This window comes from Zonotrichia leucophrys, chromosome 7 (assembly GCF_028769735.1).
Source record: "Zonotrichia leucophrys gambelii isolate GWCS_2022_RI chromosome 7, RI_Zleu_2.0, whole genome shotgun sequence".
In the NCBI taxonomy this organism is placed as follows: Eukaryota; Metazoa; Chordata; class Aves; order Passeriformes; family Passerellidae; genus Zonotrichia; species Zonotrichia leucophrys.
Window position 1 is genome coordinate 23,748,109 of NC_088177.1, and position 17,140 is coordinate 23,765,248.

The 17,140-nt window shown below is 40.8% G+C and overlaps 1 protein-coding gene across 1 annotated transcript in view; it reads right to left on the reverse strand.

The window, feature by feature from the left end:
• The window catches only part of MTX2 (metaxin 2), a 29,457-nt gene extending 12,695 nt beyond the window's left edge, over positions 1-16,762 (reverse strand). Inside the window, 5 exon segments of the mRNA XM_064718039.1 lie at positions 2,788-2,834; positions 3,824-3,871; positions 16,640-16,694; positions 16,696-16,732; positions 16,734-16,762. Of these exon segments, the coding sequence (XP_064574109.1) occupies positions 2,788-2,834; positions 3,824-3,871; positions 16,640-16,694; positions 16,696-16,732; positions 16,734-16,762 (216 nt within the window).
• Positions 16,763-17,140: the final 378 nt, after the last annotated feature.

Consider the following 17,140-nt stretch of genomic DNA (forward strand, 5'->3'; position numbering starts at 1 on the left):
TGTCCACAAGAACAGAGCCTTCATTCTGTTACAATCTCCTTCCAACAGCCAGATAATCATTACTGATTAGTATTTTCCCTTGATTTTAATTAATTTGCACTGAAAATAAAATTTCATTCGATACCACGGCTTTGCAGCCTAACATCAAGTGAACTTGGCTGTATAACACACTACTTCAAGTTAACAAGCAAGAAGTGCAAACACCAAGACGTACCAGAGATAATGCACTTGCTACTTGAAGCAATAACATACTTGAGGTTATGTTGTATTTTCAGAAAACACAAAGAACCTGAACCCAGTAAAAGCCAAAGAAATTGCTAAATTAGTCTGATTCCAAAAGAAACAATGAGCAGAAGAGGAACTGAAAAACAAACAAACAAAAATAAACAACCCTACCAGAGAAGTTCCACAAAATTTTTGTGTTTGGTTGGTTTTTAACTACTGTAAGCACCAGCACAGTTACTCAGCAATTCCCAGAAGACTGTCATCCTTTCTCTCATCTGACATGTGGTCATTAAGAGTCCAGATTTTATTGCCCAATGAGAAGTTTTAAGTCCAGTCATTATTAAAACAGCAAGACTCAACCAACTTCCTAAATTCAACCTGCAGCCCTCTCTACTCATTAATTACATCTGCAGTGAGAGCAGCTTGCTCTGCTCCCTCAACCAGCAGTACCTGCAACGCCATCTGTGTTGCAGGGATGGCAACTGTGAAACACCTAACTGTTATTTACTATGGCACTGGACTGCATGTGTTATTTTATGTGTAGATATCAGCATGTATGTCCCTCTGAGACCTGAGAGCAGCTTTACAAAGAGGTGCTACAAGGAGATTTTATAAAATACCTGAAAGACTGGCTACAGCACATTCAGAGTCTTGCTGTTAAACCATGTTTCTTAAAGATTTGGTGATGGCTGACTCCACATGCTTTCGACTCAAATTTCTGATGTTTTCACCACATGGAAGTTCAACAACCTCAAACAAGCTATGTATCTCCTCTGGTGATATTGATGCATCCCTAATCAGTAACAGGGGGAAAAAGAATTACAGTAGTAGGAAAGAAGTCCCAGGTACCAGCTCCTATTTCTCCTCCTATCCCTCATTCCCAAATTTTCCTTTGAGAAAGACACACATCCCCCAACTCCCACCACCTACTTAAAAAAAAAAACAAAACAAAACCAATAAACAGACAAACAATCTCTCAATAAAATAAAAAGCAAACTCCTTATGCAAAACACACTGATGTATTTAAACCTCTCTGATCACTATACATCCTAGTATCATTTCAAAATGGATCAAAGACACCAAGAATAGTTATCCTCTCCCTGTCACAACCATGTTACACAGATTCTTCAAAATTGATTCAATTCCTCAATACAGAATTATTCTATAAAGTTTAAGATCAGATATCCACCAGAGCCGTATTTATAGTCATGGCTACTATCAGCTGTCCAGCTAGAGAATATTGAAGAAAAACAAGGATTTTTAATATATTATAGTTAATTTATCATCTAAGTGACATGTGTAGGATAACAATGTACTAGAAACAGTAAAGAAAAATGATGCATTAGAAAAGGAAATTTTAGGGTTATTTTGTTGGTGAGACGGGGGGGTTGTGTATACATGTATTGCTAGATGGGAAGGAAATTCATGAGAACCCCCAAAATACAGTTGTTGGGGTAAAAAGGAACACTGAGATCAATATAAAACATACTACTCAAACCAATAAACGCTGCCCCATTTATTAGGTGTATCAGAGGTGATTCCTCTTTCCAGCAAAGGATAAAGCTATCTTCTTCCTGCGATCGAATTTACTCTTAGAGCTATCTCCTAGAGTGCCAGACTGGAAGGAAAAGTTAAGAGATCCTGGAAGTAGTTACCATGATCAAGTGATCCTAACCTTTTCACCAGTAATATCAGTTACAGTCTCCATGTGTCCCATTTTTGGTAATGAAATGTGACCTCTTTGGACAGCCCTCAAAGACTGCATGCTGAAGCTTCTCTGAGCTAGACCACACACAAAAAGCAAGGCACAGGAGAACAGTGCAACTCCCTGCTAAGCAAAGCAGCCACAAAACTGCTCTGAAGGACAAGAACCTTACAGACATCCTGCTCCCCACCACTCTGACAGCCAGGCCTTTGCTCCTAACGGGGAAAACGTCCCCTTGAGATTTGGGGTTACTGAACCTAACAGGTTAATGGAGATTACACGGACTTCACAGCCACAGAGGTGCTATTAAGTCAATTAGAGGTGCAAGCTTGTCAATTGTATGGACTATTTCTAAAAACCACATTGGAGCTCCACTCTGTACACATGATGAAATTGAAAAAAAACCTACCAGAGACACAGAAAGACGTGATGCTCACAGCATGAAGCAAATATGCCCTCAGTTTGGGCATATTTGGGCATAGTATTAGCTATGAGAATTAAATGACTGGCAAACATCATGCAAGGTGCTGCAAGACAAACATGCACAGCAAGTGACAAAAGGTATGAACCATGCAGTTCCCAGAGTGAGCAGGCAAGCAGATACTGTACATAGACCAATATAAACAGGAATACAAGGAGCAGAACTCTACATAGGACTTTCAAAATCCTCAAATCCTCTAGGCTCTGGCACTTCAATGACAACATAAAGCAAATCAGAGGCAGGAAGTAAGTCATTCATTTTGGCAGAAATAATTCTTAAATTAATCTTTTAACTAAATATCGTTATGTTACCTAGATAATAATTTTAAAAATACAATTGCTTTAACATCTTTAGTTTAGAAAATATGATCTTTTACCTGAACAGCAAGGGAAGATGCATTATCAGAAAGCAAAATTTGGTCCTCTGTTGAAAGAAAAAAAAAAGAAGAAAAAATAAACCACACAATTACAAAAACACAGCGCCCATTTAGCTACTGACCTGTAACGGTAAACGATGCTGGGTTATATTTCTTATGCATAAAACAAGGAGCACATATATAATTATTATGCAGCTGGACTAGAAAATCTATACTATAAATATTAAAAAACGGGGAAAAAAAACCAGGAATTTTTCTCCCACAAATGCAATTGCACTTATCATATATTATCACCAATGCTCAATAAAAAAAATTAAAAACACTACAAGGGAAAAAGCAAATGCCTGACTTTTATGCCAATTACTCTCCTTCTAATCAAAGTTAAATAAAATCGCATCTTCATATCTCCTCTGGCTAAAAAGTAGAAGTATTCAGAAACCTATAAAAGCAGCTTGCAGCTAATATTGCACACTGTGTCTAGGTCTGTCACACAAAAGAAAGATGACAAGTTCACTGCAATAAAAATTCCATGCTTAGAAGACTAGAGCTGCTACCTATTAGTCTTCATTACTTTGCAGTCTTCTGACAACTGTAGCAGGCTGCTGAGCCCCAAATGGGGGCCATAATGTGATCTGATGATATATGAAGAGCTGCTAAAGGGAGAGTGAACCATCCTAGCCTATACATTTTAACAGTTCCTTTTTACTGAGAGCCCACTTTACCACAAGACTTCAAAAATCTGCTGCCTCAGCTATTGGTGCAGTAAATCTGCCAACTGTGCCTGCAACCACATCATTTTACACTGGCTACAGCAGCCAATATAATGAGTCAATAATAAACCAAGGACCTCATAGGCCATGAATAGCTGGTTTATATTGGCAGATGCAAGCATAACTAAAACCTCTGACCAAACAAAAAAACACAAAGGACTACTTTAACAGTTTCTGTGCTTCCTTGCAGTTAATTATCTTAGTGCATATTTAATGTGTTTTCTAAAAATAAGGTAATTATTAATTGCCCAAACCAGTGTACCTACCCTTCAGTTGCTGATACAACGCAGCATTTTCAGGCCAAGGCTCTGCGGCTGTGGAAAGAGAAGATATTAATTAAGCAAGCTGAATACCAACGTGCTTATAAATGCTAACTGAACATGAGTGTTACCCAGAGCAAGAATTTATAGTGCAAAGATGATGATGCAATATTTAGCCTGCCCTAAAAATGTCCCACTGACAAGCTTTCCTGCTGTACTTCTCTCCTGCTCACAGGGGCACATCATGGAGAAGGAAGTCCCAGAACGGAATGTTGCAGGAAGAGTAAAATTCCAGCTACATTACAGAACGGCCTTGTAATTCTGAAGCAACTGATGCAGCTATTTTCCCTTCCTAATTCTGGCCACTTCCCATCCTAATCCTGGCCACTCCCAAGAGCAACTATTTATTAAGGTCCTAAACGAAGAATTCTGGAGAGAACAGAACAAGACACAGAGAAAAGAAGCACAAACCTCCAATGTGTGAAGAATGCTTTAGGGAAATGGAAAAAAGCTTTCTGCCTTTTAAAGTTGTGTCCTCATGATCCTATGTAATAGCCACAGAGCCAGGAGCCCAGGCATTCAGAACTCTGCCCACCAGAGCAGGATGACCAGAGCTGCCTATAGCTTTAAGCTATGTACTGCTCAACCCTAAAATGGGAATGTCAATATGCATTCAAGAAACTGAATCATCAGTTCAAAACAGTTGAGCAGCAGTTAAAAAAATGAGGCAAGGAAATAAGAGACAATCACATCCTCCAGTTGAGAACCATTGCATGTAATCAATCATACACCATATGAATGTAAGGGAAGACAAAAATAATAATCAGTACCAATTTACTGTTAATGGTAGCATTAAGGTAACAGTTCATAACATTTTTTGTATTCAATACATTCCTTGTTAACGTCTGATTAAAAATCTGTTTTTAAATATCAGTTCAAACCTTGCATTCTACCCAAAATAACCATTTGTAAACAAAATTTATGCTCTAATCATGCAAATTATTTTTTAAAGCAACAGTGTATATAAATAGCTATGCGTGGATCAAACATAAATATGTCACTGGCTTAAGTAAGATTCTGCATCTTTGCCTTTAGAACTCAAACTGAAAAAGTGCACAATTTTCTAACTATCATTCCTTTTGGATACTCATGAAGTATTAACTTTCATGGGAGTCACACAAAATGTAAAGCTTAAAACACTGTACACAGTTTTGTGAGGGTCACTGCCTCTAACATTAAGGCACAGAGCCTATCAGTGATACTAGTATGGGCATGAGAAAGCAACTAATCACATTTAAGTGTCATGGAAAAATGTTTTATGCTTTATTGTAGCAGTTATTAGTTTTACACCCCACCATTAAAGTTTTGCCCTGAAGTAAAAATTCTTGACATGGAAGTACATCTACATCTTTAAATAAAAAGAAACTAAGATAGTGCCTGTAGTACTACAATCTTAAGAATTTAAAATAATTTATCTAATATACATTTCTTCATGTCCACTGAAGTCTTGCAGGAGCAAATGGAAGGAGGAAAATAAGAATGTTATTACTACCTTTTAGCAAAATTATCAGTTCTGGATTCTGAGATACTTACAGAAGTAACTAAGTGAAAAAGTTACAATGATCTTGTAAATGCTTTGGCCAAACAGTGAAAACATCCTTTTTACATGCCCAAAAGGGTACAGAGACCTTCAGTCGCATGGGTCCATTCCTACTAAAACTTTTTGCCTGATCCTCTTCTGATTGAAATGTCAGATTTATAACTAATTCTTGGATTCCAGCCTAAACATGGCTGAAATATTTCTCGACCACAAAAATCAAACAAAAGAGCTAGGTACATTCCAAGAAATTCAGATTCTAATTCCAGTCTGATTTTGGCACTCAGTTAGCTATATGCATCCATGGAGATACAGAGATATAATACACACACACCCCCCAGCTTCTTGGCACACAGAATCCAAAACCACACTGCTGCTAAGGCATGCCATATCCATGCTATAAACTAAAATACAAGATTGCTTGTATATATTTTGCCCTTTTCAGCATAAATCTTACTTCCACAATCTACTGATCACATATTTATTTTCATGAACCGTATTTGCTGACCCTAATTTTGTTAGTGATGATACGAAGTCTTTATCCCACAGCCCCAGCACACAAGAGCACCCAACTTGAGGGAAGGAAAGGACAAGGAAAGTTTAAAGCCTTTGCATTCACTTACACATAGTTTAGTTGTGTACTAATATATTTCTGATGAGTAAATGAAACAAGGACAAACAGCCAAATTAAAATCTCAGCCTCCGTTATGAGTACACCTGGGACTCCAAATTTCAGCTGTTGTAAGAAAATGAATAATACACCCTGCACTTGGCATCTGACAGTCTCCAGAGTGAGGCCACAATTCTGACCATGTTTGGATGAGGTAGACACATGCTCACAAGCCTTGAACCAAAGTCCTCAGTTCTTTGCATGCAAAGCAGATCAAATGTAATTGATTTCACTGTTTCTATACAGACTGGATTTTAAAATTATCAGTTTCACATTAGGATTCACATGTAATTACCTACATCCTAGAAAATAAACAAATTCTGCAGTATGCATTCAGAATAGCATGCAGATCCTGTTCCACAATACCAGATGTACAAATACCTGTGCAATACTCTGGAAATCAAATAATTAAATACCCATTCGCTATCTGTCCCATACCTTACAGTTTCTCCTCATTCTCCCACTTCCAAGTTGCCTAGAATATGAAACATTTCTTTCTGATGAAGCAGGAAGTTTAAATACACACTGCTAGGTGAGGGGTGCAGGCTCATCAGGTACAAGCTAAACTCAAGCAGGAGCCCCCATGCTGCCTCTGGTTAGTTCCACGGTGCAGACACGCAGCCAAGGGACAGCAGAGCCCCGCTGGGGCAGAGAGGAGCAGGGATCACTGAAGGCTTGTCACATGTCTCCGCAAGAGGAGAAAGTGTGTAACATCTTTAATGTGCAGCAATGACTCTTGCCTTATGAATGTAGGTGAAGACATAATTTGTAGAATAATAGGCACTAATATTACACGCTGCTTCAGTTCTGTCATATTTCCAATCCATCAAGTTGATTAATGCTATAATAACTCCTCACAAACTTATCATTTGTGCACTAATGAAGTCAAATCCAGTTTATCCTTTGGCAACTATAATCTTCTGGTCTGTAGATGTTCATTTCCCTGCTAACCACGGCTACTGTGGCACTCGGTATATAAAGAGAAAATTAACAAATGCGATGTCAATTCAGCTTCAGAAGCTTTCAACACAGAATCACATTTATGTGTTAGATCCTACGCAACAGACATTTTTATCATTACTTGCTCACAGGATGAAATAACTGCCTGGAAGCATGCCTTACAGGAATAGCTTCTCTACATTTCTTAGAAATAAGGAACTATTTCATTCTTCCTCCTGCCTCTATAATCAGAGGAATTACTATTGTGTGGTTTTCAATGGGTCTGTCTCGCAGGCTTGCAGTCTTTAGTAAAAATTGTTTTCCCACCCTACTGAAACTTTTCCCATGATTAACAAATTCAAATATTTAGTCTTTCATGTGGATTGTCTGCTGTTCAGGACAATCAAATCTCATACTATTGTCTTTCCCTACTTCTCTACCACACTGCTTGTTGATTAAAACAATAAAGCCAGTTATAGGAAACAGCCTATGGGAAACAATCTGTGGGATTATTCCCCCCCTCTACCTCCCCTCCATTAACAATGTCTGAAAAGGGCTTGAGTTCAAAAGTAACAGGGAAATAAGAATTAAAAAGATGTGGACCCAGAAAACATCACTACATAAGCCTTGTAATCCTGGGTGCTGAGAATTCAGCAGACACAGCACCCCTACAAATGGGGAAGTCACACAGCAAGCAAACCTACAGCAAATCTTCTTCGGTTTTGTGGATGACTAAAAATGCATGAAAATTTCACTAAGCTAAATGTATTTGTTAGTCTAAGTGTTTTACTTATTAACAGTTTAGCATACAAAATGCTGAAGATTTCAATGTGATAACAGGGTTCTTAGTTGTCAAATCAGAAGAAAATTCTGTGAACTGGTGCGTTGCACATTCCCAGTAGAGTTTTAAGTACTCAGGTTTGTAACTACTGAAACAGATTCCTAACTCCTCACCTGTCCTATCAGAAAATGACTTAGAAAAAAACATAATTTTTGCTCTTAAAAAAAAAAACTTCCAAAGCACAGAATTAATCATGACAGTCACATCAAATTCTTTGCCACTGAAGGTGTATTGTATTAGGTGCACTTCTCAGATTTTCATATTGTGTGAAATATTTTATTTCAGCAACATTAAGACCAGAGAGAGACATTCAAATAACAACTTGATTTCAATGTTTCCAGACGTTTCAGACTGACATTTCAATAATAGGACTTCACCTACCCAAATACTTTTGGGACAGTAAGAGAAAAGAACACAAATATGCTGTAAGAAGACTCAAGAGCACTGAACCCCACTACCAGCAGGGGATCAATCAGCAGCTCACCTGAAGCCTACACAGCTCCAAATAAAGCACCCAAACAGGACATTCTGCACTTGCCCACTGGTGAACCTCAATTCAAAGAATGAGAGGCTGCACTAACATTCCCCCAGTGAAGTCTGCTCAAGAGGAAGCACCATACCACTAAGATGCTCTACAGTGCCTCAGCCCCACCAATTCCTTGGTCAGAATCTATTCATGAGTGCACAAAACTTGATTTCAACTTCTACACTCTGAATTCCTGGGAAACTCTTCATCCTGTGTCAGTGCTGCCAGGATGTATGGGGGAAATAAACATTTTTATCCACCTTCCCCCAGCAGCTTCATGATGATGAAAGAGATGTAATGAAATAAATGGTTTACAGTTATGCCTTTAATCCTCTTACTTAAAAAATAAGACTGACTGTGAAAATGAGAAGACAAAATACTTTGCATGTTAAATTGTGGAATATGCTAAACAACAATTTAGCCACTTCAGTGGTCCAGTAAGAATAGCCAGTTTCAGCAGTAGGGCAGGCAGTGTGATTTGCCCTGTAGTCTGCCACTAATTTAGCTTGCTGGCAAGCTGTGGCATTCTTGAACACCAGCCACAGACAAAAGCCAAAGCTCTAGATCCAGGCATCAAGATGTTCCCTCCTGAATGAGAAATGAAGTCATCAACAAGTTAAAAGTTTTTAGGAAAATACTCAACTTGAAATTAGTCTGTTCCCAGCTCTCAGCAATACCATAGAATTCTGTTGGAACAAGAATATTTTTGGAAGACAATGCAGATAGGAATATTTTTCTGTTATAAAAGCAGCCTATGCCTAGTAGGAATCAAGGCTAATAACCAGTAAATCAAGATAATTACTGCCCCAAATCTCCTCCAAATAAAGTTTACTATAGTCTCAGTTTGCCATGATTCTCAGTTTATTCTATGATACCTTCTGTTTCTGTCAATGCAGCATTCAGCTGACTAACAGTCTCTTCCACACAGCTCAGTGTGCTGTTGTGTAGGCAAGGCTGGGACCTGGCCTGGGAATATATGACCTTCTTTAACACAGCAACTTATGAAATATTATGAAGTTGTTATGGATCATATAAAATAAAGACTACTCCTTCTCTAAAATCACCACATTTGCATGGATCATTTTCCTTTTTGTTACATTTTTCTTAAACACTTTGATACTAAACTTACATTACAAAAATACACTAAAATATCTGTATTTACCAGTTTGACTCACTTGGCATTAAAGGCTTGCTGTAAGAGCCAAGAGGCAAGATACCTTCTATTAAAAACAAGCAAAGAAAAACACTTGGCATTAATCTGAATCACTGTATTGCAGTATTACAGCTGGAGAGATTAACTTACACATTATTTTCACACAGCTTCCTTTAGCCTCTCCCTAGGTACAGATTTGATTAAAATATAATGAAGATTCTAAAAACTGCTTTTTCACAAGAGTAAACGCTAAAAAGAAATTCAGTCTTACATCTGGGCAACATCTATATCCAACAATGCTATTTACAAGTCTCTAAATGTCATGAAGCAAACATCACAACAATCAGCAGGAAAAGTTACCCTTTTTGGTTTCCAAAGACTGGTGACATGGTGAGGACCTGCTGCTCAATACCAAAGAATTGCAGAATATTCTGAATTGGAAGGGACCACAATGTTCTAAATTTAGTAACCAAAAGAAATTATGTTAAATTGCATCAAAGAAACAGTTCATACTCTTTTAACATAAATCTGTGTTTTCATGCAACAACACATTGTTTAAAAAGAAAATTCCAGGAACTGATGTGTTTCTAGTATTCAGGAAATAAGTGGAGGGGTACATTTTGACCAATACAGTGAAGCTGCAGCCACTTTGGAACCAAAGCAGTTAAATGTCTACATCTCATACATTAAGAGTGATCAATAAAGGAAGTACAAGAAAGTTGTGAATAAGCTTCCTTAAGACCTACCAGTTCAACCCACCCACACTGGGTACACATCAATTTCATGTAATTGCCTGATCCTATAAACTAACAAGAGCCAAGAAAAAATGAAAGCATCAGCAACTCCCTGGCTCTGCTGAAAAAGGACCAAAGCATGTTTCATAGTGCCTTGCCAAACGAAAACCAACTTTCACACTGGTTAAACACTTTGCATTAAATCATGTATCAAATAATTACATCATTTGCTCAAATCTGTCCCTGGCCTCCTCTGTAGAGATATTGCAATTCAGATAAAACATGACTGTCCAGTAATTATTGATTGAGCAGATATTCAATGTAAAGACTCCATCTCAGCAGCAATTCTCAAACTTGAGTTTCCTGTAGCTGTACCACTATGAGAGTCAGCATGAGACATTACTGCAGCAGCCATTTAACATGACATAATCTGCTTCTTCACCCTCCAAGAAAGCTATTAATTGCATGTATTTAAGCATTAGTGCAATTCTGTTACTGTCTTTGAGTTGACTTTCAGGAGTGTACACATCTGTGGTTCAATCCTCCAGGGTGCTTTGCACTCCTGCTGCTCAGGCAGGCCACAGGAGGGAGATCCTGTCAGGAGACGAAGCCAAAAAGATCTCAACAAAATCAAGTCCATAAATAAAAGTTGCTCCTAAATCAACATCTGGATTTCTTCAGAAAAATCAGACAGCGTGCCAGCTAAATGATCTCAAAAAATTTATTTAAAAAGTCCTGACAAGCTGGAGTTATTTTACTTATTTCTGATATTCAGCATAAGTGCTCCATCTCAAAGAAGCTCTGTAATTCTTAAAATTAGCTTTTTATAGATCTCTAAATCAATCCCTTCCCTTTGTGCTACTTAACTCCTTTGCTCCTCTTTGGTCCTGACCCAAGAAGTCAAACTTCAAGCACAGGAGCTGTGAAGAGCAGGACAGTGGAGATATGATACTTATTAATGCCTTATTGGACTGGAACATTTCTTAGCCATGATATCTACATTTGTAGATGTGTTCATTTATAAATCAGTCCTTTGAAAGCCCTCCTAGATTGTGACCCCCTTTCTGTGGTAGTCTGAACTCTTCCTCCCCTGAAGATGTCTGGCAGGCAGCCTGACTACGGCTTCCGTAGTGTCCCAAGGAGCTCCCAGCTCCCTCCTTCACAGCACCCCTGCTCTGGTCCACACACACCTGTCCCACCAGACAGGACCCCAGCATCCCATAGCTGCTCCAAAAGCTGCTTCCCACACAATTCCAGCTCACCCAGCCCTGGCCCCTCTGGCCTTTCATTAAGGCTCCCCTCCACTGTGTCATTCCCACAGCCCTGAGCACAGCAGCACCAGTCCTGCAGAGGTGCCAGCGGAGCTGAGCCCTGCAGGCAGGAGAGCTCTGCAGGGTACAAGTGCAGACAGTCAGCACTCTGCAGCCAGCCTGGGGGTGCTGCCAGCAAGGGGGAGATGCTGCCTTAGGGTTCTGAGCCTCTAAACCAGCCACAGCAGACAGTGGCATTTGCCACAGCACCTCTCACACTCTCCCTCACCTCTGGGGAACCCTGCACACTCCCTGCTTCAGAACCTGAAAACATTATCCTGCTCCCTTAATCATACCCTCACAGTCTCCCTCATTTCTTTTCCAAGCCTTTCAGTGAGAACACTCCAATGCATCCAGAGTTCCTCCAATAGAGCATTCAAATGCCAAAAAAACCACACATGCAGTTGAGCTTTGGAAGTTCTTGCTACGAATGCAAACACTACATTGGCTTCACTGTCATTATACCACAGCTAGAAGGCAGAATTGTTAAAAATTCCCACCTCTCAGCATTTTTACTTTCTAATTCAGTATGCACAAACCAATTTTTTTTAGTTGAGCTCCCATCCTCCCCAATGAGACTTGTCCTGCATTCTCTGCAGCATCATTGGAATTTTTTCCTTTGATGTTTCCAGTACTTCCTGAGCATTTCATGGGTTTTATTACTACATATAACTTCTTATGGTTTGTGTTAAAACATCCATGTTCATGTGATATCTATGTCATCTTCTTAATAACTAAAGACCAGAGAGTAAAAGTAATAATAAGAAAAATTTGAGAGCATGGTGTGTACTTTCTCTCTGTCCTCACCATGCAGCTGCAGTTTCTCACTCCCTTTCAAAAGAGACAGCTGAAAATGCCCAGCAGCATACAACATGTGATGCCTGCTCAACTAAAGCAAAGAACAGCAACCAAGCTCTTTCATTTATTCTTGTTTTGAAAAAAGGTGACTCACCTGGTCCAAACCTACAGGAACAGACCAGGATAATGCCTGAGGACAGTCAGAGAACAGAGCACCCAAGGACCAGAGAGAAAAAAGGAGTGAGAAATAGAAGAAAAATCTGATTCCTCTCCAAAGTTGCTCCCATTATTTGCTTTTTTTTTCTATGACTTCTTGAGCTGGGGCTCCAAAACAGCACTCCCATCCAAACCACTTGCCATGGTTTCATCAGCCAAGGAAAGTTTACTTTCCAATTCAAACTGGACAGTATCAAAAGAGGTGCTACATTTGGTTTACTGATTTTGTTACCACTATTTCTAGAGCAATCTCATTTCTGGAATGAGAAAAGATGACATTGCTTTAACAGAAAACATGTAACAATAAAATGCTGATTAGAGAAAGACTGCTTAGTCTTAATGGAGACAGAAACAATTATGGAAGCATGCTCTATTATAAACTGTAATTATGCTGCTGCTTAAAAACAAGAAATAACAATATTTCAAAATGAAATATGTACTATACTACAATAATTGTGAAAGTAATGTTTTCCCTGACCTAAAAAAATAGATTGGATAAGCAATCCACTCAAAGGATTGGTGGAAACCAAGTCATGAAACATGTCTGAGCATAAATTGGCAGGAGGGACATAAGAAACTTGCTTATTGAAACTGAACAGGAGTTAAAAGGGATTCCTTTCAGCTTGATTACCAAATGAAAAGCACACATGTAAAAAACTCTGGAAGATAAAACCATGTAGCCTGACAAATTTGGTATTTTCAAATAAACTCGAATTTTTCATTACAAGATCCTCTGCAGCAGGCTGAAAAAATCTCTGCTGACAACAACCTATTTTAAGCAAGAATAACTATTTTTTTCACCTCACACACGGAGGAAGTGCTATCACTTACCCATGCACATCTTGATGCACAAAATGCATACTCAGTTTGAATATCACGTATTCATGAATGGGAACAATTCAGATGGTCAGGTTTTGCTCCCAATGAATTTTTTCTCACTCAGATTGAAGCTTGTCTCAATACACAAAACATGCATGTCAAAGATTTATTTGTACTCTGGAAGGCCACACTGGAGGCAGACTCACTATGAACATAAAACACCTTAAGGCAGAAGGGCACCCGCTTTTCACACTGCATTCAGTTCCCCTAGTATTAAAACCAGCCTAAGACCCTTGGACATAACAGCAATAAACAGAAGTCATTTTCCAGAGATCAAAGGACAAGCAACAATTATTATTTTCTCTCTTTTGATCGCTGACCTAAAACTAATGTATTTTGGGAGAAAAAATAAAGCATATTGAGTAATTCAGTGATCAATTAAATGTATGTTCAACAATCATTTAGAGATTATTTGAGCAGTCAGCTTTTCAAAACTACTAGAGTTAGATTAATGTTGTAGACCACTTGAAAGCTGGCACTCTAATTCTTCTTACAGCATAAACATTCATTTCCTATCCTGTTAATATGTAATTGATGCTGAGCTACTCTAAATAAATTCTCTACCATATTATTCAATTAATATTTTCTACAGTTTAGAAATGGATGATTTAAACTGTGATGCCTCTTTTTCATGAATGCTTACAACTCATGAGGCTATGGAAACACTTGTTTATTATTCCTTGAGAAATAATATCAACCTCTTTGTATTTCTGAACGAGCAAATGTTGAATGCCACTAATGCAAGCACGACACTCCACACAGGTGATTCAGTCATTGCCTTGTGTTTAATCATTAACACACTAGAGCAGGAGGCTGTGCCCAGCATGGTCAGGTGAATGTGTGCTGCTCAGAGAGGATGCAGAATTACTGCAGCACTGCAAGCACTGAGAACTGATGGGCACAGAACCCCTGAGGCTGGAAGGCACTTCTGGGATGCCCATGGGAAGCCACAGCAGGCTGCCCACCTCCACTCTGCTCCAGGGAGGGAGACTCCACAACTGCACTGAGCAATCTGCTCCAATGCTAAATCACCCTCACACTGAAAGAAGGTTTTCTTACGTTCAGAAGGTGTTTTCTGTGTTTCAGGTTGTGATGAGATGGTGAAAGTGAATGCACAAGGCACACGCAAAGTGAAGATACTACTTTAAAAAAAATCCAAATACATACACAAAATGTTGGTGTGTAAAAGAAAATTCTGATCCTCTTCTCTACTAAAACCCTCTCCTAAGCTTTTAAAATATTTCTAGAAAACAAATTACGCTGAGCCGATTATCTAAAATACTTGTACATAAGGACCTATGCATTTTAGCTGTTATATGTTAAGAGCAGCAGCAGCTCGTTTCAACTGCTGTGACAAAGGCACATCTTCATGAACAGGAACCCAGTGAAAAGCCAATAAAATTTCATTTTCAGGAACATGGAAAAAATTCTTAATCATTCACAAGCACAGATATGGGATAAGATGCCATTAAAACAAGCGTCATTGTTAAGCACTATTCTTTCCTTGCAGGCATACCATTTTTCTTCCTCACTAATATTCCTAGATCTGGGGGATATTTTCTTAGTACCAGAATTAAATACTCCCTATGTCTGTGTTAACATCTCAGGAAATCCAGCTGTGTGGTGGGCATTGGCCAAGATCCTGGTTAACCTTCTTTAAATTTGAAAATTCTTTCATATGAACAAATTGAGCAATGAATTGCAAATATGAGGAATGTTGCCATTATTTACTTTCAATCTGGACCTGGTGCCTAATACAGACAAGCTGCAAAGGTCACAACCCACTCGCAAATGTATCTTTTATTTTTAAGGCAGATAACTGCTTTTGAAACTGTGAACAACAGCTTTTTGAATAACAGAACAGTAAGATGCCTACACACAGTATAGTCTTGAGTTTGTGTTTATAATTCCAGAAAAAATAAGTATTAGCAAGCTGTCACTCTAGAATATTCATACAGGTTATAGAGCAGACAGGAGAATCAAGGTTCAGTCATGTACACCATTATCCCTGTATTTCACAATATAAATAAAATATACTAAAGGCAAGTAAATACCCTATTCTCCACATCCCAAGGATGCAGAGCTCTGGCCCTCAACATAAGCATGGCTTGTGCTAACATCTGAGTATTAGCAAGTGCCAATTCAAGAGGCCAGCACAACTTTCAGGTTTGTCTATGGGTACCTCTACAGACCCAGACTGAAGACCCACCACCCTCACATGATCTACAAGTCAGGGTACGCTCATAATAGAGATTCTTATGTGGAGGCCTCTACCAAGTGGCAGAAGACCCAGCTCCTGAGACAAAACTCCAGCATCCTCCTCAACAGGTCAGTATTAATCAACACACTGCTCCCTTGCAGTATTTATTGTCTGGCAGTTTGCACAGCAGCAAAAATTCCAAAACAGGGAATAAGAAGAAAGGAGAAACTGACCAAGGCACTTATTTTAAGCATGCAACACACTAACTGGCTTTTGAACTTCCTAGCCAGGCATTATCTACGGTTCAGGTTTTGGTTTTTTCCTTGAGAGCACTTTATTATAATTTCTTGCTAAACAGCTCCACAGTGACACACACTTTCTCTTTCAGCTCAAGGTCACGTCCGGCGCAGACGGCGCAGCTGCAGCGGCTCCCGGGAGCACCGACAGGTAGCAAAGGTTCCGCCACACGCCGGAGGCTCCCCGCACAGGCAGGGGACACCGGGGACTCCGGGACACAGCGCGCACCGCGGGGCACGGGCCGGGCACGGCGCCGCACCGAGCCCTCCGACGCAGCGCGGCTCAGCGCCAGCTGCCGCAATTATAAACATGGTGTGCTGGACCACTGACGAAAATGAATCAGTTTCAAAGAAGTTATTAAATGAAAGTAACGAAGCGCGCCGGCACAGCCAGGTTAGGGAGCCCATAGAGGAGGGGACCTGGTGGCCGCGCAGGGCGGTGCTCGCAGAGGAGCCGTGCAGCGGGACCTGGCCCCGTGCTCCGGGCCGGGCTCCGTGCGACACCGCTCGGTACGGCCGCCCCCCGCCCGCCACAGCCCCCTCCCCGCGGCCCCATCCCAGGGGTCACCCCGGCACCGAGGCCGCGGGAGCCCGGCGCCGCCGCCGCCCTCACCCCGCGGCTCGGAGCGCGGCCCCGGCGTCCCGCCCGCCCCCGCCCCTCACCGGCCAGCTGAGTCACGAAGGCCTCGGCCACCAGCGACATGTCGCGGAGGGAGGGCGCTGCGCGGGCGGGCCGAGGGCACGCACAGGAACTGGGCCGCGCCGCTGGCGGGGCAGCGACTGCATCCGGGGCCGGGGCGGGGCCCGCGGCTCCCCCGCCCGCGGGGCGCAGCGCCGGGCGGCCGGCGGGGCGGGAGCGCCCGGAATGCTCCCGGGGGAATTCCCGAGCACCCGGGCTGGCAGCGACAGTCACTCCCCTCCGTTATCCCTGCCCGAGGGCAAAGCCGGGAGCTCCCGGCCGGGCACTGCCTGCTCAGCCTCTGCCCCCTCAGCCTGGACATGGGGCACAAGGGAACGGAGCTCCCAAATGCTTCCCGAAGCGTCTCGGGGACAGTAGGTTAGAAATAAAGGGTATAGCTCCCTTTTCTTCGTCTTAAGGCTGGGAGTCTTAATTCCAGAAGACAAACTCTGCTTTTTGCAACATACACCTTGCCTTGAAGCAAC